Source organism: Mobula hypostoma, chromosome 13, assembly GCF_963921235.1.
Source record: "Mobula hypostoma chromosome 13, sMobHyp1.1, whole genome shotgun sequence".
Lineage (NCBI taxonomy): Eukaryota > Metazoa > Chordata > Chondrichthyes > Myliobatiformes > Myliobatidae > Mobula > Mobula hypostoma.
Window position 1 is genome coordinate 1750662 of NC_086109.1, and position 23735 is coordinate 1774396.

General features: G+C 47.9%; 1 protein-coding gene across 2 annotated transcripts in view; it reads left to right on the forward strand.

Annotated features, from left to right (window-relative positions):
- The window catches only part of LOC134355869 (T-lymphocyte surface antigen Ly-9-like), a 74968-nt gene that overhangs the window by 22918 nt on the left and 28315 nt on the right, over window positions 1-23735 (forward strand). For both annotated transcript variants that reach the window (XM_063066374.1, XM_063066375.1), the window contains exon 2: window positions 6630-6953. In XM_063066374.1, coding sequence (XP_062922444.1) covers window positions 6630-6953 — 324 coding nt within the window. The remainder of the gene's footprint in view (window positions 1-6629; window positions 6954-23735) is intronic.

Consider the following 23735-nt stretch of genomic DNA (forward strand, 5'->3'; position numbering starts at 1 on the left):
CAAATCATTGACAGATATTGTAAAGAGCAGCGGTCCCAACATCGACCCTTGTGGAACTCCACTGGTAACCAGCAACCAGCCAGAAAAGAATCCCTGCATTCCCACTCTCTGTTTTCTGCTGATCTACCAATGTTCCACCCATGCTGGTAACTCCCCTGTAATTCCATGAGCTCTTATCTTTCTAAGCAGCTTCATGTGCGGCACCTTGTCAAAGGCCTTCTGAAAATCCAAGTACACCACATCCACTGCATCTCCTTTGTCTACCCTGCTTGTTATTTCCTCGAAAAATTGAAGTAGGTTTGTCAGGCAGGATTTTCCTTTCAGGAAACCGTGCTAGCTTTGGCCTATCTTGTCATGTGCCTCCAGGTACACCATAATCTTATCCCTAACAATCGATTCCCACAACTTCCCAACCATCGATGTCAGGCTAACAGGTCTATCATTTTCCTTCTGCTGCCTCCCACCCTTCTTAAATAGCAGAGTGATAGTTGCAATTTTCCAGTCATCCAGTACAATACCAGAATCTATCAATTCTTGAAAGATCATTGTTAATGCCTCCGCAATCTCTCCAGCTACTTCCTGCAGAACCCAAGGCTGCATTCCATCAGATCCAGGAGATTTATCCACCCTCAGACCATTAAGCTTCCTGAGCACCTTCTCAGTCATAATTTTCACTACACATACTTCACTTCCCTGACACTCTTGAATGTCTGGTATACTGCAGATGTCTTCGACTGTGAAGACTGATGCAAAATACGCATTCAGTTCCTCTGCCACATCTGTATCTTTCATCACAATATCTCCAGTGTCATTTTCTATTGGTCCTGTATCTACCCTCAACTCTCTTTTACCCTTTATGTACTTAAAATACTTTATATACTTTTAGTATCTTCTTTGCTATTGGTCACCAGCTTCCTTTCATGATTCATCTTTTCCTTCCTAACAACCTTCTTAATTTCCTTCTGCAAGTTTTTAAAAGCTTCCCAATCCTCTATCTTCCCACTAGCTTTGGCTTCCTTGTATGCCTTTTCTTTTGCTTTTACTTTGGCTCTGACTTCACTTGTCAGCCATGGTAGTGTCCTTCTTCCATTCGAAAATGTCTGCTTATTTGGAATGTATCTGTCTTGCACTTCCCTCATTTTTCTCAGAAACTCCAGCCATTGCTGCTCTGATGTCCTTCCTGCTTGTGTCCCTTTCCTGTCAACCTTGGCCAGTTTCCCTCTCATGCCATTGTAATTTCCTTTATTCCACTGAAATATTGACGCATTGGAATTTAGTTTCTCCTTCTCAAATTTCAAAGTGAACTTGATCACTTTGTGATCACTGGTCACCAAGGGTTCCCTAAACTTAAGCTCTCTTATCACCTCTGGATCATTGCACAACACGCAATCCAGCACAGCCGATCCCCTAGTGGGCTCAACAAAAAGCTGTTGTAAAAAACCATCCCTTAGGCATTCTACAAATTTTCTCTCTTGAGGTCCAGTACTGGCCTAGATTTCTTAATCCACTTTCATGTTAAAATACTCAACGATTACTATGATATTGTTTTTCTGACACACCTTTTCTAACTCCTGCTGTAATTTGTAATCCACATCCCAGCTGCTGTTTGGAGGCCTGTATACAACTGCCATTAGGGTCCTTTTACCCTTGCCATTTCTTAACTCAACCCATAGAGACTCTACACCTTCCGATACTATGTCATCCCGTTCTAATGATTTAATATTACTTTTCATACACAGGGCCACACCACCCCCTACTAACCTATCTTTCCGATACACCATATATCCTTGGACGTTCAGCTCCCAATGGCAACCATCCTTTAGCCAAGTTTCAGAGATGGCTACAATGTCTTACTTGTCAATGTGCAGCTGAATTTCAAGATCATCCATTTTATTTCTTATGCTGCCTGCATTCAAATACAACACTCTCAGTCCATTATTTGTCGCTTTCTGTTTTAACTGCACCCCAACTCTATTGCCCTGTAACTCATCCCACTGGCTGTGATTATGCCTCGTCTCCTGTCCGTTCTTCTATCATCTCTGTTGCCTACTACCTTTTGATTTATTTCTGTTTTTCCCTTCCTAAGCCCTATCACTCTGGTTCCCATCCACCTGTCAATTTAGATTAAACCCTCCCCAACAGCTCTACTAAATGAGCCCGCTGGGATATTGGACCCCTTCGGGTTCAGATGTAACCCGTCCTTTCTGTACAGGTTGTACCTCCCCCAGAAGAGGCCCCAGTTACATTCATAATCTCCTCTGAACAACTCAGTGCTCATTTTCTGTGTTCAGCTGCTGGGTGTGAAAACCGGGAAGTCATGATGCAGCTGTATAAAACTTTGTTTGAGCCAAATTCAGTGCAGTTCTGGTTGCTGCATTACAGGAAGGAGGTGGAGGCTCTGGAGAGGGGGTGGAAAAGGTTTGCAAGGCTGTTGCCTGGATTAGAAAATATGAGCTATGAAAAGAGCTTGGAGAAAGCTGGGCTGCTTTCTCTCAAGTGACTGAGGCTGAGAGAATAGTATTTAATATTATGAGAGAGTGGACTGTCCTTTACCCATGGTGGAAATGTCAAATACCTGATGGCAGGGCTTTCAGGTAACGGAGAAAGCTTAAAGAGAAGTTACAAGGCAAGTGTTGTGGGCTGCAGGGACGTGCAGCCAGGTGATGTGGGGGAAGCAGACACTGTAGTAACATTGAAGGGACATTTAGACAGGCACATGAATCACTGGGGTAGAGGCCGATACCCATGTGCATGCAGATGGGATGAATTAAAATTGGCACAGATATGGTGGGCTGTGGTACCTGTTCCTGTGCTGTACTATTGGATGCTCTAGGAGACCTCCTCACTTATTTCCGACCACTGGCTGCAATTTCCTGTTTGTCCGTGTGGTGTTTCTTATCAAAGGAGCAAAAGGATGCATTTGACCATAAGACATAGGAACAGAATTAGGTCATTTGGCCTCTCAAGTTGCTGTACCATTCCCCCACGGCTGATTTACTTTCCCTCCCAACCCCATTCTCCTGCCTTCTCCCTGTAAACTCTGACACCCTTACTAACTAAGAACATGTCAATCTCCACTTTAAATATACCCAAGGACTTGCCCTCCACAATCATCTACAGCAATGAATTCCACAGATTCACTCCCCTTTGGCTCAAGAAGTTCCTCCTCATCACTGTTCTCAGGGGACATCCTTGTATTCTGAGGCTGTGTCCTCTGGTCCTGGACTCCCTAAAAATGGAAACATGCTCTCCAAATCTACTCTATCTAGAACTATTCAATAGGTTTCAATGAGATCCCACATCCTTCTTCTAAACTCCAGCAAGTACAGTGCCAGAGTCATCTCCAATATACAAACCTTTTCATTCCTGGGATCCTTCTCGTAAACCTCCTCTGGACCCTCTCCAATGCCAGCACAGCTTTCTTAGACATGTGGGCCAAAACTACTGACAATACTCCAAATATGGTCAGCCCAATGAATTCCTTTTATATTCTAGTCCTGTCAAAACGAATGCTAACATTGCATTTGCCTTCCTTGCTTCCGACTCCACCTGCAAGTTACTCTTTAGAGCATCCAGCACAAGGAGTCCCAAGTCATTGTGCACCTCCGATTTCTGAATTCACTCCCTGTGTAGAAAGTAGTCTCTGGCTTTATTTCTTCCACCAAAGTGTATGACCATTCCCTTCCCTACACTTTTACATACTCCCTGCTACCTGTCCCTCCACCTACCTATGGTATGTATCAAGATTCCAGATGATTTGTCATAAGTACATCGAAACATTCAGTAAAATATCTCATTTGGATCAACAACCAACACATCGAGAGCATGTAGAGGGCAGCTCGCAAGGGTCGCCACGTATTCCTGCATCAACATAGCATGCCCACAGTGCTCGACCCTGTAATTTACATTATGATAATGTGTTTTGGGCCGACTGAGTGATCTGGTGCTTTTGCTGTCTCTTAGGGAATTTGGCGCGGTTGAGAATAGAATGTGCGGTCTAATGGCAGAGCACGAACCCATGATCGGCTCCAGTTCATGATTAAAGCGTCGAGCAAGGTTCAAATCAATGAGAGCGAGAGCGGAAGACGAGCAGGCGATCAGCGCTGTTTGCCTGTGTGTGACTGGACTCTCTCCCTCTCTCACTCGCTCGTGACTGCCTGAGGCTTAGACCTTGGGCAAGGTTTAATCGACACTGTTTGTGGGTTGGACTCTGTAGTTCATGGTATATTTGTTTCTGGTTACTCTTTTTATTGCTATTTTGTGTGATTTTGTTCGGGGTGGTCTGGCTCTGCAGCCTGCAGTCAATGAACAACACAGTGCTGAATTGAACTGAACTGAACTGAACTGAACCATCCTGGACTGTTTCAGGGACTCTGTGGTTTGACGTTTTATGTTCTCTGTGTTATTCGCTCATTTTTTGCTGTTTGCAGGATTTGTTCTTTTTTTGATGCATTGGGTGTTTGATGCTCTCTTTCAACGGGTTCCATGGTGTTTCTTTGTTTCGTGCCTGTCTGTGAGAAGACAAGTCTCAGGGTTGTAGACTGCACACAAAAGTTGATAATAAATGTACTTTGAACCTTTGAACTTTGATTGGGGTCAGCGGGCAAAAGCCTGTCCTTTCTTGGTTGGGCAGGTGTGTTCCAGGGTGGGGGCCGGCAGCTCAGCTGACACAGGGGAGCAGGGCGCGGTTGGTAAGTGTGCTGATCACACACACGGCTCCAGAGTTAGTTGTGAAGAGGGTGTCAGGAGACTACAGAAGGGTGTGGGCAGATTCCCCGGGTGGGGAAGGATATAGTGTGGAGTCCGATGTGGGATCCGATCAGTGTGGGGAGAGGAGGGGAGGATCGAGTAGGAACGAGAACGAGGAGACACTAGCAATAGCTTGGGCTCTGAGCTGAGCTGAGCTGAAGTGAATTTTCCGGAGTGCCTTCAAACACCTCGTCTTTCCAACTCTCAGTCATGAGGGAAGAGGATGTTGTCTCTGAGGTAACAACCTGAGCTCGTCCCATTCTGGGGTAACTCAGGGACAGTCTGCACACTCCAGGGGTCCTGGGCCGAGGACAGATGGGGATCCTGTACACAGGGTGAGAGGACCCCAGCCTCTCTGTAACACTGGGCAGCCCCACCCTCAGTCTCTCCCACACCAGCAAAAAAACCAAACTGCTGGAGGAACTCAGCTGGCTGAGCAGCATCTGAGGAGGCAGAAGGATGTTCGACATTTCAGATCAGGACTCGGCAACTGAGCTGACAGCATCGAGGGGAGAAGGCCAATGAAAAAGGGTAAGAGGGAGGGGTGAGGCAGGGGCTGACACCTGATTGGTGGAGCCAGTGGAGGATGTGATGATGTGCATGGGGAGGGGTGAGAAATGGACTGACACATGATTGGTGGAGGCAGCTGAGGAAGGGATGATGGGCATCGATGGGGGGAGGGGTGAGAAAGGGACTGACACGTGATTGGTGGAGCCGGCTGAGGAAGGGATGATGGGCAGACTGGTGGTTATTGGGTGGAAACTCAAGCAGAAAAATGACAAAAATCAAAAGAACTGCTGAAAAATTGCTCCATATTCCAGCATCTGCAGTCACTTGTGTCTCTCGTCCCCACACATTCCCATGCTGTGAGGAACCCAGCTTGGTTCCCCTCCTGTCTGGGAGAGTCGGTCCTGTCCTCTCTCCCACACCAGCACAGATGGTGAGGGGTCCCCCAGAGTCCTCCTGCCCCACTAAGCACCACCGTCTCCAGCTGATGACAGATGCAGCTCCCCTTCACTTGGGGAACAGCTGGATCCAGTCCGAGTTGTTCTGACCTTTCTTTCTAGACCCCATTGCGTTGGGGGGGGGGGCGGGGTTGGTGTTAGTATTGTTTTATTGTACTCACCTCCTCCCCTCCGCACCAGGGACACAGGAACAGTGGGGCTGAGGAACAGCCCTTCAGATACTCACAAGGAGCTGCAACCTCTTGAACTTCGTAGGGAAATCTGACCACGCCAACCCCCTCCCCCAGGACCACAGTAATCTGCCCAAAGCCTGTAGCACCGGACTGTCCATGCGGGGTCCTGAGGTAGAGGAGGAGGGCTCCTCACAGACAGAGACTCACCAGGACCCTCCTCATCACCTGTCACGAGTCGTCCAGACGCCAGAGAGATTCAGATGGTGCAGACTGGGGAGGGGTGGTGCAGCCGGTGGGAAATTTCCCAAGGATGGTTCAGGGTGTGATGAGCCACCTCTGGAGGAGGGGTTGGGGACTTGGGTCCAGTGATAATTCCCGCTGAGTGGTGGTCACCTCGAGTCTAATCACTCTATCTCCTGACCCCTGCACACCCACAGTGAGGAGTGTCCCAGTGTCAGCCCCCCAAACTTCCCAGGATATGTCTGAGCACATCCTCACCCCAGCCTGCAGGCTGTAACTTTCTTCCTCAGGGTGGGGTACAGAGAGTCTTCACTCTGTTCCCCCCCCCCCACACCCCCATGGGCTCACTGTGTGATGGAGGATCTGTGGGCCAGCTCTCTCACAGGGCTGGGAGACAGACGATGGGCTGTACGGCCTGTTGCTATATCAGTGATTCTCACAGCTCTGATTCCTCCACCAGTCACTGAGCTGATCTGCTGACTGTCTCCTCTTGTCTCCTCAGCTGGGACTGGGGCTCCCCCGACCACCGTGAACGGAACTCGGGGACACTCGGTCTCCTTACCTACTGGGATCCCAGTCAGACCGGATGATGCTGAGGTTGTGTGGAATCGGGTATCACCCAGAATCATGATAGTGAAGTACTTGAAGGATAACATTACCTACTTCGGTCCTGAGGAGTACAAGCGACGGATAACCTTTCATCCTGGGAACTTCAGTCTGGAAATCCATGATCTACGGAGAGAGGACTCTGGTGATTATGAGGTGATGTTTGCAGCAGCAGGTTCAGGAGCTGAAAGTAAAACAACAGTGCGACTGGAGGTGTACGGTGAGTGAGACACCGCGGGGGGTGTGGGGGGGGGTGTCCAGGTTTCACCAGTTTCTGAAACAACCCAAAGAATGGGTGCGGGCAGCTCCTGTGTGTTCCCCTGTTTACTGAACCCACTGACTGTCTGTGTCCAGAGCTGGGCTCATAGAAACATAGAAAACCTACAGCACAATAGAGGCTCTTTGGCCCACAAAGTTGTGCCAAACATGTCCCTGCCTTAGAAACTACTGGACTTCACCATTATCCTCTATTTTTCTGAGCTCCATGTGCCTATCCGGGAGTCTCTTAAAAGACCCTATCATATCCGCCTCCACCACCGTCACCAGCAGCCCATTCCACGCACTCACCGCTCTCTGCGTAAAAAACTTACCCCTGACATCTGCTTTGTACCTACTCCCCAGCAACTTAAACCTGTGCCCTCTTGTGGCAACCATTTCAGCCCTGGGAGAATGCCTCTGACTATTCACACGGTCCCAGTGTAGTGAGGCTAAGTCAGTGTGAGGTTGGAGGACACACCCGTCACATCCACCGAGACTGAGACAGGAGCTGGGAAGGGATCGAACTAACATTGGGGAATCTCATGTATCTGAGACGGAGGGAGCTCAGCACACAGGGAGAATGGACCTGGTGTGAATGGCCTGAACAGTCTGTATCTGTGGGTCGCAGTTACACACTGTATCTCCAGTCAAAGGCCTGGTCTGTTATGCTCAGGGAGCCCAGTTTCCCAGGGTACTGCTTGTTAATTCCCCAGACTGAGGTCTGAGCTCAGCAAGATGTTTATTCCTCAGCACAACTCAACCAGAAGTAAACAGCTATGGGGCCATTTAACAAACCGCCACTCAGTACTAGTTCTTAAAGCGATAAATGCGAAAGTAGTTCTTAGAATGGTAAATTCGAAAGTCCAAGAGATTTATACAGGCAATTAGGAGAGACTTTCCTGAAGCAAATAATCCCTCAAAGACACGACGTCACACCAGTCCCATCCGGATCCTGCCTTGTCTGCAGCATTCACGACGACGGAAATAAAACGGTTTAAAAGCACTGACCTTTCCCTCTGGATACTAGATCCTGCACAGCCCTTTCTGCCACTTTTAGCAGAGGCTATCTCATGCAGATCACTCTTTCTTGAACAAATTCAATAATGGTCAATCCTTTCAACCGTCGAACGACTCCTTCAGGTTCCCGTCTTCACTCTCCAATACTACTGAAAAGATACATCAGCAAACCTGGCAGCAATTGATTAAACTGCCGGCCCAACACTTTTGTACCTTACAATAGAATGTAAAACTCCGTTTTAACATAGAAACATAGAAAATAGGTGCAGGAGTAGGCCATTCGACCCTTCGAGCCTGCACCGCCATTTATTATGATCATGGCTGATCATCCAACTCAGAACCCTGCACAAGCCTTCCCTCCATACCCTCTGATCCCCCTAGCCACAAGGGCCATATCTAACTCCCTCTTAAATATAGCCAATGAACTGGCCTCAACTGTTTCCTATGGCAGAGAATTCCACAGATTCACCACTCTCTGTGTGAAGAAGTTTTTCCTAATCTCAGCGCTAAAAGGCTTCGCCTTTATCCTCAAACCGTGACCCCTCGTACTGGACTTCCCCAACATCGGGAACAATCTTCCTGCATCTAGCCTGTCCAATCCCTTTAGGATTTTATATGTTTCAATCAGATCCCCTCTCAATCTTCTAAATTCCAATGAGTACAAGCCTAGTTCATCCAGTCTTTCTTCATATGAAAGTCCTGCCATCCCAGGAATCAATCTGGTGAACCTTCTTTGTACTCCCTCTATGGCAAGGATGTCTTTCCTCAGATTAGGGGACCAAAACTGCACACAATACTCCAGGTGTGGTCTCACCAAGGCCTTGTACAACTGCAGTAGTACCTCCCTGCTCCTGTACTCGAATCCTCTTGCTATAAATGCCAGCATACCATTCGCCTTTTTCACCGCCTGCTGTACCTGCATGTCCATTTTCAATGACTGGTGTATAATGACACCCAGGTCTCGTTGCACCTCCCCTTTTCCTAATCGGCCACCATTCAGATAATAATCTGTTTTCCTATTTTTGCCACCAAAGTGGATAACTTCACATTTATCCACATTAAATTGCATCTGCCATGAATTTGCCCACTCACCCAACCTATCCAAGTCACCCTGCATCCTCTTAGCATCCTCCTCACAGCTAACACTGCCGCCCAGCTTCGTGTCATCCGCAAACTTGGAGATGCTGCATTTAATTCCCTCATTCAAGTCATTAATATATATTGTAAACAACTGGGGACCCAGCACGGAGCCTTGCGGTACCCCACTAGTCACTGCCTGCCATTCTGAAAAGGTCCCGTTTATTCCCACTCTTTGCTTCCTGTCTGTTAACCAATTCTCTACCCACATCAATACCTTACCCCCAATACCGTGTGCTTTAAGTTTGCACACTAATCTCCTGTGTGAGACCTTGTCAAAAGCCTTTTGAAAATCCAAATATACCACATCCACTGGTTCTCCCCTATCCACTCTACTAGTTACATCCTCAAAAAATTATGAGATTCGTCAGACATGATTTTCCTTTCACAAATCCATGCTGACTTTGTCCGATGATTTCACCGCTTTCCAAATGTGCTGTTATCACATCTTTGATAACTGACTCCAGCAGTTTCCCCACCACCGACGTAAGGCTAACTAGTCTATAATTCCCCGGTTTCTCTCTCCCTTCTTTTTTAAAAAGTGGGGTTACATTAGCCACCCTCCAATCCTCAGGAACTAGTCCAGAATCTAACGAGTTTTGAAAAATTATCACTAATGCATCCACTATTTCTTGGGCTACTTCCTTAAGCACTCTGGGATGCAGACTATCTGTCCCTGGGAATTTATCTGTCTTTAATCCCTTCAATTTACCTAACACCACTTCCCTACTAACATGTATTTCGCTCAGTTCCTCCATCTCACGGGACCCTCTGTCCCCTACTATTTCTGGAAGATTATTTATGTCCTCCTTAGTGAAGACAGAACCAAAGTAATTATTCAATTGGTCTGCCATGTCCTTGCTCCCCATAATCAATTCACCTGTTTCTACCTGCAGGGGACCTACATTTGTCTTTACCAGTCTTTTCCTTGTTACATATCTATAAAAGCTTTTACAGTCAGTTTTTATGTTCCCTGCCAGTTTTCTCTCATAATCTTTTCTCCCCTTCCTAATTAAGCCCTTTGTCCTCCTCTGCTGAACTCTGAATTTCTCCCAGTCCTCAGGTGAGCCACTTTTTCTGGCTAATTTGTATGCTTCTTCTTTGGAATTGATACTATCCCTAATTTCTCTTGTCAGCCACGGGTGCACTACCTTCCTTGATTTATTCTTTTGCCAAACTGGGATGAACAATTGTTGTAGTTCATCCATGCAATCTTTAAATGCTTGCCATTGCATATCCACCGTCAATCCTTTAAGTGTCATTTGCCAGTCTATCTTAGCTAATTCACGTCTCATACCTTCAAAGTTACCCCTCTTTAAGTTCAGAACTTTTGTTTCTGAACTAACTATGTCACTCTCCATCTTAATGAAGAATTCCACCATATTATGGTCACTCTTACCCAAGGGGTCTCTCACGACAAGATTGCTAATTAACCCTTCCTCAATGCTCAATACCCAGTCTAGAATAGCCTGCTCTCTAGTTGGTTCCTTGACATGTTGGTTCAAAAAAACCATCCCGCATACATTCCAAGAAATCCTCTTCCTCAACACCTTTACCAATTTGGTTCACCCAAACTACATGTAGATTGAAGTCACCCATTATAACTGCTGTTCCTTTATTGTACACATTTCTAATTTCCTGTTTAATACCATCCCCGACCTCACTACTACTGTTAGGTGGCCTGTACACAACTCCCGCCAGCGTTTTCTGCCCCTTAGTGTTATGCAGCTCTACCCATATCGATTCCACATCTTCCCGGCTTATGTCCTTCCTTTCTATTGTGTTAATCTCCTCTTTAACCAGCAACGCCACCCCACCTCCTTTTCTTTCATGTCTATCCCTCCTGAGTATTGAATATCCCTGAACGTTGAGCTCCCATCCTTGGTCACCCTGGAGCCATGTCTCTGTGATCCCAACTATATCATAATCATCAATAACAATCTGCACTTTCAATTCATGCACCTTGTTACGAATGCTCCTTGCATTGACACACAAAGCCTTCAGGCGCTCTTTTACAACTCTCTTAGCCCTTATACAATTATGTTGAAAAGTGGCCCTTTTTGCTGTTGCCCTGGATTTGTCGGCCTGCCACTTTTACTTTTCACCTTACTACTTTTTGCTTCTACCCTCACTTTACACCCCTCTGTCTCTCTGCACTGGTTCCCATCCCCCTGTTGTGAACTAACCTCCTCTCGCCTAGCCTCTTTAATTTGATTCCCACCCCCCAACCATTCTAGTTTAAAGTCACCTCAGTAGCCCTCGCTAATCTCCCTGCCAGGATATTGGTCCCCCTAGGATTCAAGTGTAACCCGTCCTTTTTGTACAGGTCACGCCTGCGCCAAAAGAGGTCCCAATGATCCAAAAACTTGAATCCCTGCCCCCTGCTCCAATCCCTCAGCCACGCATTTATCCTCCACCTCATCGTATTCCTACTCTCACTGTCGCGTGGCACAGGCAGTAATCCCGAGATTACTACCTTTGCAGTCCTTTTTCTCAACTCCCTTCCTAGCTCCCTATATTCTCCTTTCAGGACCTCTTCCCTTTTCCTACCTATGTCATTGGTACCTATATGTACCACGACCTCTGGCTCCTCACCCTCCCACTTCAGGATATCTTGGACACGATCAGAAATATCCTGGACCCTGGCACCAGGAAGGCAGACTACCATCTGGGTCTCTGGACTGCGTCCACAGAATCACCTATCTGACCCCCTTACTAACGAGTCTCCTATTACTACTGCCCTCCTCTTCCTTTCCCTACCCTTCTGAGCTACAGGGCTGGACTCTGTGCCGGAGGCATGGCCACTGTCGCTTCCCCGGGTAAGCTGTCCCCCCCAACAGTACTCAAACAGGAGTACCTATTGTTAAGGGGCACAGCCACTGGGGTACTCTCTATTACCTGACTCTTCCCCTTCCTCCTCCTAACCATGACCCACTTGTCAGCCTCCCGTGGCCCCGGTGTGACCACCTGCCTATAACTCCTCTCTATCAACTCCTCACTCTCCCTGACCAGACGAAGGTCATCGAGCTGCAGCATAAATGGAAAACTGAGTCATAAAGCAAATACGCAGTGGAGCGGAGTATCTGGCTAACGTTCTAACTGGAAAACCCACTGTGTCACCAGGGGTCTACACTTACATACCTGGTGAGAACAGGTCATCACGTGACCTCACATTGATGGGTCAATTACATCATGTGACCTCCGCAAGACCATTACATCATCCTCATAAGACAGTCACGAGATATCCATGCGATATGTAACATTACACTGAATATAGTGTCCCAGTGAGTGACACAGCACACTCACACACAGCAATATGGTTCCTGACTCGGAGGCCTCCATTGGCCAGGGTTGAGCGTGGATGTTGCCTCCTAACTGTCTGGATACACAAGCCTGGACAGTACAATATGGAGAGCAAGCTCCCTCTCCATGCATCTGATGAACCCAAAGGAAGGGCAGAGCCAATGCAGTTTGGCACCGGCAGTGTCGCTGGGGTTATCAGACATTAAAGTCAACAGCCTTAACATTCCAGCTCCAGGTTTTTCCCTGAAGCCTTCCCCATGAGTGGGTATAGTCGCAAATCCGTGGAGGTTTGAGATCAGAGTTTTCTTTCTGCATCTGCCCGAAGCCACTGGTTTAACCCGCTGAAGTAACCCACCTTTACCCCTTTTCCTGTCGGTAGAAACGGTTACACTGAGCTTAGTAGCTGACCCACACGTGAAGGTCAGGAGCTCGACTTGGTTGTCAGAGGTATTTGAGACACACACATTTCATAGGTGGTGGGAGATTATCCCCACTACCAACCCCGGCCATAACAACTTCAACAAATCACTGCTGACTCACTCTTCCAGTAATTCATCATGATGTTAAAATGTTTTCTTTACTCCCTCTTGTTGCCTGTTTCCAATCTAAACAAATGTACCACAACCCAAGATCTACCAGTTAGTAGGTTAAAGTTCAAAATACATTTATTATCAAAGTATTTTTATTATATATATATATCTTTGTGATTCGTCTCCTTACAGGGAGCCACAAAACAAAGAAACCCAATAGAATCCATTAAGAAAAGACCGTCAAACACCTAATGTGCAGTAAAAAAAAATTGTGTGAACAATGAAAGTAAACAAATAACATTCAGAAGGGAAGATCCTGAAAGTGAGTCCACAGCCACGAAGCCAGGCATCACTGAAGCTGATCCAGGAGCCTGTTAGTTGTAGGCCGCAGCCTCAGTTCAGCACAGAGATGAGTAAATCTCACTGTGCAGTGTGGTGAACACTGGCCTGTACCTTACCTTTGACCCCAACACCCTGACCTTTACAATCTGGCCGGCATGTAAATCATGCAAACATCAGCTTACTCCTCACTCTTGGACCAGGTACTGCTGTTTGGATACACCCTCGGGTCCGGGCCTCACTGCCTCGAGTTGGCCTGTACCCAACCTTTCCAATTCAGCCCGGCACTTAAATCGGTCAAACCTCGGGTCTTCCTTCACTCTCGGGCCGAGGCCCTGCCACCTCAATACAGTCATAACTGGAATCAGATTTAACATCACTGGCATATGTCTTGAAATTTGTTAACTTTACGGCAGCGGTACATGGTAACACATGATAAATAAATATAGAGAAAAAAGCTGAGTTACATTAAATATATACATGTCTATTAAATAGTTAATTTAAAATAAGTAATGCAAAATAAATTTAAAAAATATAGTTACAGTAGGTAGTGTTCACGGGTTCAATATCTATTTAGGAATTGGATGGCCGAGGGGAAGAAGCTATTCCTGAATCGCTGAGTGTGTGCCTTCAGGCTCCTGTACCTCCTCCCTGATGGTAACGGTGTGAAGAGGGCATGCCCTGGGTAGTGGGGATCCTTAACGATGGATGCCCACCTGAAGCACCTTCAATAACTCCAAAAGACTGAGGTTTGGTAAAATACTGAAAGGCTTTTATTCGCTGTACAATACGACCTCCACAGTGAGTGTCTGCCCCCGGACTGAGAGGAAGAGCAATGGCGAAACACCTTTATACAGGACTCTGTGGGAGGAGCCACAGGGGCAGTCAGCAGAGGGGTGTGTCCAGACAGGTAACCCAATTACAACATATATATGTGATTTACCACGTTCACCCCTCCTTTTTTTAAAAAGAGTCCCGCGGGGTGAAGTGACTGACAATATTTACAAGAAGTATATTTACAGGTTAAGTCTATCAGGCGGTCGAGTCCGTTGCTGTGATCTACGTAGCACCGGCAATGGCGGTTGTGCTGGCTCTGGCCTGACTTCAGGTGTCAGCACGTTAGGCGTCGGTAATCCCTCGTGCGTGTGCGTCGCGCTCGGTATGGGAGTGTTGTGTGGTGTCTGTATAGGGTTTGGGGTGCACGGTGTCTCGTAGGTACATACATTGGTGGATACGGGATTAATAGTCACTACGGAGTGTTCAGGGTAGGGGCCCGGAGCTCCTGCGGGCACCAGGTTGCGGATGGAGACCGTGTCCTCCCGCCCATCAGGTAAAACCACGTAGGCGTACTGGGGGTTCGCATGAAGTAAGTGAACCCCCTCGACCATCGGGGAGTATTTATTGCTCCTCGCATGTTTCCGGAGCAGCACTGGCCCCGGGGACGTCAGCCAAGTTGGTAGGGTGGTTCCAGTGGTCGATTTTCGGGGAAAAGAAAAGAGCCGCTCATGAGGGGTGGCATTGGTGGCCGTGCATAACAGGGAGCGGATGGAGTGGAGTGCCTCGGGAAGGACCTCCTGCCAGCGGGAGACCGGCAGTCCCTTTGACCTGAGGGCTAAGAGTGTGGCTTTCCACACTGTGCCATTCTCCTTCTCCACCTGTCCATTCCCCCGGGGATTATAGCTCGCGGTCCTACTGGTTCCAATTCCCCTAGCCAGTAGATATTGGCGCAGCTCGTCACTCATAAACGAGGACCCTCTGTCACTGTGGATATAGCATGGGTATCCGAACAGAGTGAAGAGCTTGTGCAGGGCTTTTATAACTGACGTGGTAGTGGTGTCGGGGCAGGGGATGGCGAAGGGGAACCGCGAGTACTCATCGATAACATTAAGAAAGTACACATTGCGGTCGGAGGACGGAAGGGGGCCCTTAAAGTCAACACTCAGTCGCTCAAAGGGGCGGGTGGCCTTGATGAGTTGTGCCTTTTCGGGTCGGTAGAAGTGCGGTTTGCACTCTGCGCAGACTTGGCAGTCCCTGGTCATCATCCTGATCTCCTCAAGGGAGTAAGGCAGGTTCCTGGCTTTCACGAAGTGGAAAAGCCGGTGACCCCCGGGTGGCAAAGGTCTACATGTAGAGCGTATAGCCAGTCGATCTGCGCGCTGGCGCATGTTCCCTGGGATAGGGCATTGGAGGGCTCGTTGAGCTTCCCAGGCCTGTACATGATGTCATAGTTGTAGGTGGAGAGTTCGATTCTCCACCTCAGAATTTTATCATTTTTGATTTTGCTCTGCTGTTGGTTATTAAAAATGAATGCGACTGAGCGCTGGTCAGTTAGCAGGGTGAACCTTTTGCCGGCAAGATAGTGCCTCCAGTGCCTTATAGCTTCCACTATGGCCTGGGCCTCTTTCTCCACCGCAGAGTGCTGAATTTCAGGGCCTTGAAGGGTACAGGAGAAGAACGCCACTGGTCTTCCTGCCTGGTTGAGGGTAGCAGCCAGCGCAAAGTCGGAGGCGTCACTCTCCACTTGGAAGGGAATGGCCTCATCCACCGCATGCATTGCTGCTTTGGCAATGTCCCCTTTTATGCGGTTGAAGGCCACGTGGGCCTCGGCAGAGAGGGGGAATGTGGTGGACTTGACTGGGGGCGGGCCTTGTCTGCGTAGTTAGAGACCCATTGGGCGTCATATGAAAAGAAGCCCAGGCACCTTTTGAGGGCTCTGAGGGTGTTGGGAAGAGGGAGTTCCAACAAGGGGCACATACGGTCGGGGTCAAGGCCAATGACTCCATTCTCCATGACACACCCAAGGATAGCAAGTCGGGTGGTTCTGAACACACACTTGTCCTTGTTATAGCTGAGGTTGAAAGATTTGGCCGCTTGGAGAAATTTTTGGAGGTTGTTGTCGTGATCCTGCTGGTCGTGACCGCAGATGGTGATGTTATCCAGATATGGGAACGTGGCCTTCAGTTGGCACTGGTCCACCATCCGGTCCATTTCCCCCTGGAAGACAGATACACCATTCGTGACACCAAAGGGGACGCGCAGGAAGTGATAAAGCCTGCCGTCCGCCTCGAAGGCAGTGTAAGGACGGTCCTCCCGGCGGATGGGGAGCTGATGGTAAGCGGATTTTAGGTCTATGGTCGAGTACACCTTGTACTGTGCTATCTGATTGACCATATCCATGATGCGGGGTAGAGGGTACGCGTCGAGCTGTGTGACCCTATTGATGGTCTGGCTATAGTCCACGACCATCCTATTCTTCTCCCCATTCCGAACAACCACCACCTGTGCCCTCCTTGGACTTGTGCTTACCTCAGTGACCCCCTCCCTGAGCAGCCGCTGCACCTCCGACTTAATGAAAGCTCTGTCCCCCGCGCTGTACCTCCTGCTTTTAGTTTCCACAGGTTTACAGTCGGGGGTCAGGTTGGCGAACAGCGATGGGGGAGGGATCCTGAGGGTGGAGGGGCCGCAAGTGGCGTCGGTAGTGTGGCAGTTGGCATGGTGTTGGGTGGGATGTGCGGGTCAGTGTGTGTGTGTGTGTGTGTGTGTGTGTGTGTGTGTGTGTGTGGGGTCAGTAGTGGGGTATGTGCTGTATCCCTACAAAACCGGGAATTTACATAGAACATAGAATAGTACAACACAGTACAGGCCCTTCGGCCCACAATGTTGTGCCAACCCTCAAACCCTGCCTCCCATATAAGCCCCCACCTCAAATTCCTCCATATACCTGTCTAGTAGTCTCTTAAACTTCACTAGTGTATCTGCCTCCACCACTGACTCAGGCAGTGCATTCCATGCACCAACCACTCTCTGAGTAAAAAACCTTCCTCTAATATCCCCCTTGAACTTCCCACCCCTTACCTTAAAGCCATGTCCTCTTGTATTGAGCAGTGGTGCCCTGGGGAAGAGGCGCTGGCTATCCACTCTATCTATTCCTCTTATTATCTTGTACACCTCTATCATGTCTCCTCTTATCCTCCTGCTCTCTAAAGAGTAAAGCCCTAGCTCCCTTAATCCCTGATCATAATGCATACTCTCTAAACCAGGCAGCATCCTGGTAAATCTCCTCTGTACCCTTTCCAATGCTTCCAAATCCTTCCTCTATTGAGGTGACCAGAACTGGACCCAGTACTCCAAGTGTGGCCTAACCAGAGTTTTATAGAGCTGCATCATTACATCGCGACTCTTAAACTCTATCCCTCAACTTATGAAAGCTAACACCCCATAAGCTTTCTTAACTACCCTATCTACCTGTGACGCAACTTTCAGGGATCAGTGGACACGTACCCCCAGATCCCTCTGCTCCTCCACACTACCAAGTATCCTGCCATTTACTTTGTACTCTGCCTTGGAGTTTGTCCTTCCAAAGTGTACCACCTCACACTTCTCCGGGTTGAACTCCATCTGCCACTTCTCAGCCCACTTCTGCATCCTATCAATGTCTCTCTGCAATCTTTGACAATCCTCTACACTATCTACAACACCACCGACCTTTGTGTCTTCTGCAAACTTGCCAACCCACCCTTCGACCCCCACATCCAGGTCGACAGTAATTGGTGGGAGGGGTCCATCATACTCCATTGTCACTCTTTTCAGGTGGCTCTGGAAGTCGAGCCCCAATAGCACAGGGGCACACAGTTGAAGCATGACCAGTAACGTAAAGTCTCGATATTGTTTGCCCTGCACCACTAGTGTCACTACACAACCACCCCCCCCCGGATGTCTGTTGTATGCGACCCGGAAGCCATGGTGACCCTTTGACTTACCGGCCGTATCATGAGTCCGCAATGCTGCACCGTGTCTGGGTGGATAAAACTCTCCGTGCTGCCCGTGTCAAACAGGCAGCTTGTCCTGCGCCCCTCCCCCAGGATGTCCATCATTGAGCTGGTGGAGAGCGCTTTGGTCGAGGGTCACGGAAGCCAGGGTGGGGTCGCTGTCCTGGTCCGGTGCGGTGGGGTGCCCCGTGAGCACCGTTGGTCGTAGGTGGTGGGAGGTGGCACCGACCAAGATGGCTGCCCCCATGTCTCACATGACGGTTGTGCTGGCTCCGGCCTGACTTGAGCTGCCAGCACATTAGGCGTCGGTAACCCCTCGTGCGTGTGCATCGCACCCAGTATGAGAGTGTCGTGTGGTGTCTGTGTAGGGCTTGGAGTGTGCGGTGTCTCGTGGGTACGTATATCGGTGGGTACGGGGTCAATAGTCACCACGGAGTGTTCAGGGTAGGTATAGTTGATGTCTTGCCTTCTTTATATTTGTATCAATATGTTGGGAGCAGGTTAGGTGCTCAATGATATTGACATCCAGGAACTTGAAACTGCTCACTCTCTCCACTTCTGATCCCTCTGTGAGGATTGGTCTGTGTTCCCTCGTCTTACCCTTCCTGAAATCCACAATCAGCTCTTTGGTCTTCCTGACATTGAGTGCAAGGATGTTACTGCGACACCACTAAACTGACAGGTATATCTCACTCCTGTACGCCCTCTCGTCACCACCATCTGAAACTCTGCCAAAAATGGTTGTCTCAACAGCAAATTTGCAGATGCTGTTTGTGCTCTGCCTTGCCACACAGTCAAGGGAGTTGAGGGAGTACAGAAGTGGACAAAGCACACATCCCTGTGGAGCGCCAGTGTTAATTGTCAGCGAGGTGGAGATGTTGTTTCCAATCCGCTCAGATTGTGGTTTTCCGGTTAGGAAGTCAAGGATCCGGTTGCAGAGGGAGTTACAGAGGCCCAGGTTCTGTAGCTTTTCTATCAGTACTGTGGAAATGATGGTGTTAGACGCTTAGCTATAGTCAATAAACAACATCCTGACATAGGTATTTGCATTGTCCAGGAGTTTCAAGGCAGTGAGATCGTATCTGCCGTAGACCTATTGTGGCGATAGACAAATTGCAGTGGGTCCCGGTCCTTCCTGTGACAGGCGTTGAGTCTGACCATGAGCAACCTCTCTAAGCGTTTCATCACTGTAGATGTGAGCGCTGTGGACGACAGTTGTTGAGGCAGCTCACGCGACTCTTGGGCACTGGTATAATTGTTGCCCTTTTGAAGCAGGTGGGAACTTCCGACTGTAGCAGTGAGAGATTGAAAATGTCTTTGAATACTCCTGCCAGTTGTGTGGCACAAGTTTTCAGGGCCTCACCTGGTACTCCATCGAGACCTGCCAACTTGCGAGCGTTCACCCTCGTGAAAGACAGCCTGACATCGGCCTCCAGGTCAGAGATCACAGGGTCACTGGGTGCAGCAGGGATCCTCAGAGCTGTAATTTTATTCTCCCTTTCAAAGCGGGCATAAAAGATGCTGAGCATGTCTGGTAGTGAAGTATCGCTGCTGTTCATGTTATTGGGTTTCACTTTGTAGAAAGTAATGTCCTACAATCTGGCCAGAGTTGATGTACATCCGATGTCACCTCCAACCTCGTTCGGAATTGTCTCTTCACTCTTGAAATAACCCTCAGCAAATCATATCTGGCTTTCTTGTACAGACATGAGTAACCAAACTTAAATGGACTTAAATAGCATCAAATAGTATCAGCCCTCAGCAGACGACAAACCCCCTGGTTAGGCTAGGCGTGAGGAGGTTAGTTCACAACAGGGGGATGGGAACCAGTGCAGAGAGACAGAGGGGTGTAAAGTGAGGGTAGAAGCAAAAAGTACTAAGGAGAAAAGTAAAAGTGGCAGGCCGACAAATCCAGGGCAAGCATTAAAAAGGGCCACTTTTCAACATAATTGTATAAGGGCTAAGAGAGTTGTAAAAGAGCGCCTGAAGGCTTTGTGTGTCAATGCAAGGAGCATTCGTAATAAGATGGATGAATTGAAAGTGCAGATTGTTATTAATGATTATGATATAGTTGGGATCACAGAGACATGGCTCCAGGGTGACCAAGGATGGGAGCTCAACATTCAGGGATATTCAATATTCAGGAGGGATAGACATGAAAGAAAAGGAGGTGGGGTGGCGTTGCTGGTTAAAGAGGAGATTAACGCAATAGAAAGGAAGGACATAAGCCGGGAAGATGTGGAATCGATATGGGTAGAGCAGCATAACACTAAGGGGCAGAAGACGCTGGTGGGAGTTGTGTACAGGCCACCTAACAGTAGTAGTGAGGTTGGAGATGGTACAGGAAATTAGAAATGTGTGCAATAAAGGAACAGCAGTTATAATGGGTGACTTCAATCTACATGTAGATTGGGTGAACCAAATTGGTAAAGGTGCTGAGGAAGAGGATTTCTTGGAATGTATGTGGGATGGTTATTTCAACCAACATGTCGAGGAACCAACTAGAGAGCAGGCTATTCTGGACTGGGTTTTGAGCAATGAGGAAGGGGAAAAAAGATTATGAGAGAAAACTGGCAGGGAACATAAAAACTGACTGTAAAAGCTTTTATAGATATGTAAAAAGGAAAAGACTGGTAAAGACAAATGTAGGTCCCTACAGACAGAAACAGGTGAATTGATTATGGGGAGCAAGGACATGGCAGACCAATTGAATAATTACTTTGGTTCTGTCTTCACTAAGGAGGACATAAATAATCTTCCAGAAATAGTAGGGGACAGAGGGTCCAGTGAGATGGAGGAACTGAGTAAAATACATGTTAGTAGGGAAGTGGTGTTAGGTAAATTGAAGGGATTGAAGGCAGATAAATCCCCAGGGTCAGATGGTCTGCATCCCAGAGTGCTTAAGGAAGTAGCCCAAGAAATAGTGGATGCATTAGTGATCATTTTTCAAAACTCGTTAGATTCTGGACTAGTTCCTGAGGATTGGAGGGTGGCTAATGTAACCCCACTTTTTAAAAAAGGAGGGAGAGAGAAACTGGGGAATTATAGACCGGTTAGCCTAACGTCGGTGGTGGGGAAACTGCTAGAGTCAGTTATCAAAGATGTGATAACAGCACATTTGGAAAGCGGTGAAATCATCGGACAAAGTCAGCATGGATTTGTGAAAGGAAAATCATGTCTGACGAATCTCATAGAATTTTTTGAGGATGTAACTAGTAGAGTGGATAGGGGAGAACCAGTGGATGTGGTATATTTGGATTTACAAAAGGCTTTTGACAAGATCCCACACAGGAGATTAGTGTGTAAACTTAAAGCACACGGTATTGGGGGTAAGGTATTGATGTGGTTAGAGAATTGGTTGGCAGACAGGAAGCAAAGAGTGGGAATAAACGGGACCTTTTCAGAATGGCAGGCAGTGACTAGTGGGGTACCGCAAGGCTCAGTGCTGGGACCCCAGTTGTTTACAATATATATTAATGACTTGGATGAGGGAATTAAATGCAGCATCTCCAAGTTTGCGGATGACAGGAAGCTGGGTGGCAGTGTTAGCTGTGAGGAGGATGCTAAGAGGATGCAGGGTGACTTGGATAGGTTGGGTGAGTGGTCAAATCCATGCCAGATGCAATTTAATGTGGATAAATGTGAAGTTATCCACTTTGGTGGCAAAAATAGGAAAACAGATTATTATCTGAATGTTGGCCGATTAGGAAAAGGGGAGGTGCAACGAGATCTGGGTGTCATTATACACCAGTCATTGAAAGTGGGCATGCAGATACAGCAGGCGGTGTAAAAGGCAAATGGTATGCTGGCATTTATAGCGAGAGGATTCGAGTACAGGAGCAGGGAGGTACTACTGCAGTTGTACAAGGCCTTGATGAGACCACACCTGGAGTATTGCGTGCAGTTTTGGTCCCCTAATCTGAGGAAAGACATCCTTGCCATAGAGGGAGTACAAAGAAGGTTCACCAGATTGATTCCTGGGATGGCAGGACTTTCATATGAAGAAAGACTGGATGAACTGGGCTTGTACTCGTTGGAATTTAGAAGATTGAGGGGGGATCTGATTGAAATGTATAAAATCCTAAAGGGATTGGACAAGCGAGATGCAGGAAGATTGTTCCCGATGTTGGGGAAGTCCAGAATGAGGGGTCACAGTTTGAGGATAAAGGGGAAGCCTTTTAGGACCGAGATTAGGAAAAACTTCTTCACACAGAGAGTGGTGAATCTGTGGAATTCTCTGCCACAGGAAACAGTTGAGGCCAGTTCATTGGCTATATTTAAGAGGGAGTTAGATATGGCCCTTGTGGCTACGGGGCTCAGGGGGTATGGAGGGAAGGCTGGTACAGGGTTCTGAGTTGGATGATCAGCTATGATCATAATAAATGGCGGTGCAGGCTCGAAGGGCCGAATCTCGAAGGGACATGGAGGCTTGTGGGGTGGTGGGTAAGGACAAGAGGAACCCTATCCCTGACAGGGTGGCAGGAAGATGGTTTAAGAGCAGACGTGCGTGAAATGGAAGAGATGTGGTTGAGGGCAGCGTTGATGGTGGAAGAAGGGAAGCTCCTTTCTTTGAAAAAGGAGGACATCTCCTTCATTCTAGAACCTGTCTCTGAATGTGAAAAAAACAAAAGAGATGGTTGTTGACTTCAAGAGAACACGGAGCAACCACTCTCTGCTGAACATTGACAGCTCCTCCATTGAGATCGTTAAGAGCAACAAATTTCTTGGTGTTCACCTGGCGGAGAATCTCACCTGGTCCCTGAACACCAGCTCCATAGCCAAGAAAGCCCAGCAGCATCTCTACTTCCTGTAAAGGCTGAGAGAAGTCCATCTCCCACCCCCCATCCTCACCACATTCTACAGAGGTTGTATTGAGAGCATCCTGAGCAGCTACATCACTGCCTGGTTTGGGAATTGCACCGTCTCGGATTGCAAGACCCTGCAGCAGATAGTGAGGTCAGCTGAGAAGATCATCGGGGTCTCTCTTCCCGCCATTACAGACATTTACACCACATGCTGCACCCGTAAAGCCAACAGCATTGTGAAGGACCCCACGCACCCCTCACACAAACTCTTCTCCCTCCTGCCATCTGGCAAAAGGTACCAAAGCATTCGGGCTCTCACAACCAGACTGTGCAACAGTTTCTTCCCCCAAGTCATCAGACTCCTTAATACCCAGAGTCTAGACTGACATCTACATCATTTATTATTATATTGTAATTTGTCCTCTACTGTGTCTATCGTCTTGTTTATTATTTATTGCACTGCTCTGCACTATTTTGTGCACTTTATGTAGTCCTGTATAGGTCTGTAGTCTAGTGTAGATTTTGTGTTGTTTTACGTAGTCTAGTGTAGTCTTATGTTGTCTCACTCAGTCTGCTGTAGTTCTGTGTTGTTTCATGTAGCACCAGGGTCCTGGAAGAACGTTGTTTCATTTTTACTGTGTACTGTACCAGCAGTTTATGGACAAAATGACAATAAAAAGCGACTTGACTTGGAAAAGCCTCATTCTGAGAGCAGATGTGATGGAGATGGAGGAGACGGAGAAATTGAGAGAAAGGGATTTCTGATTTCTCGAACTTCCGGTAATGGAAGTTGCCCTCTCCTTCACTGGTCCCCATCTGCTTTTCCTTCTCTCACCTTGCCTCC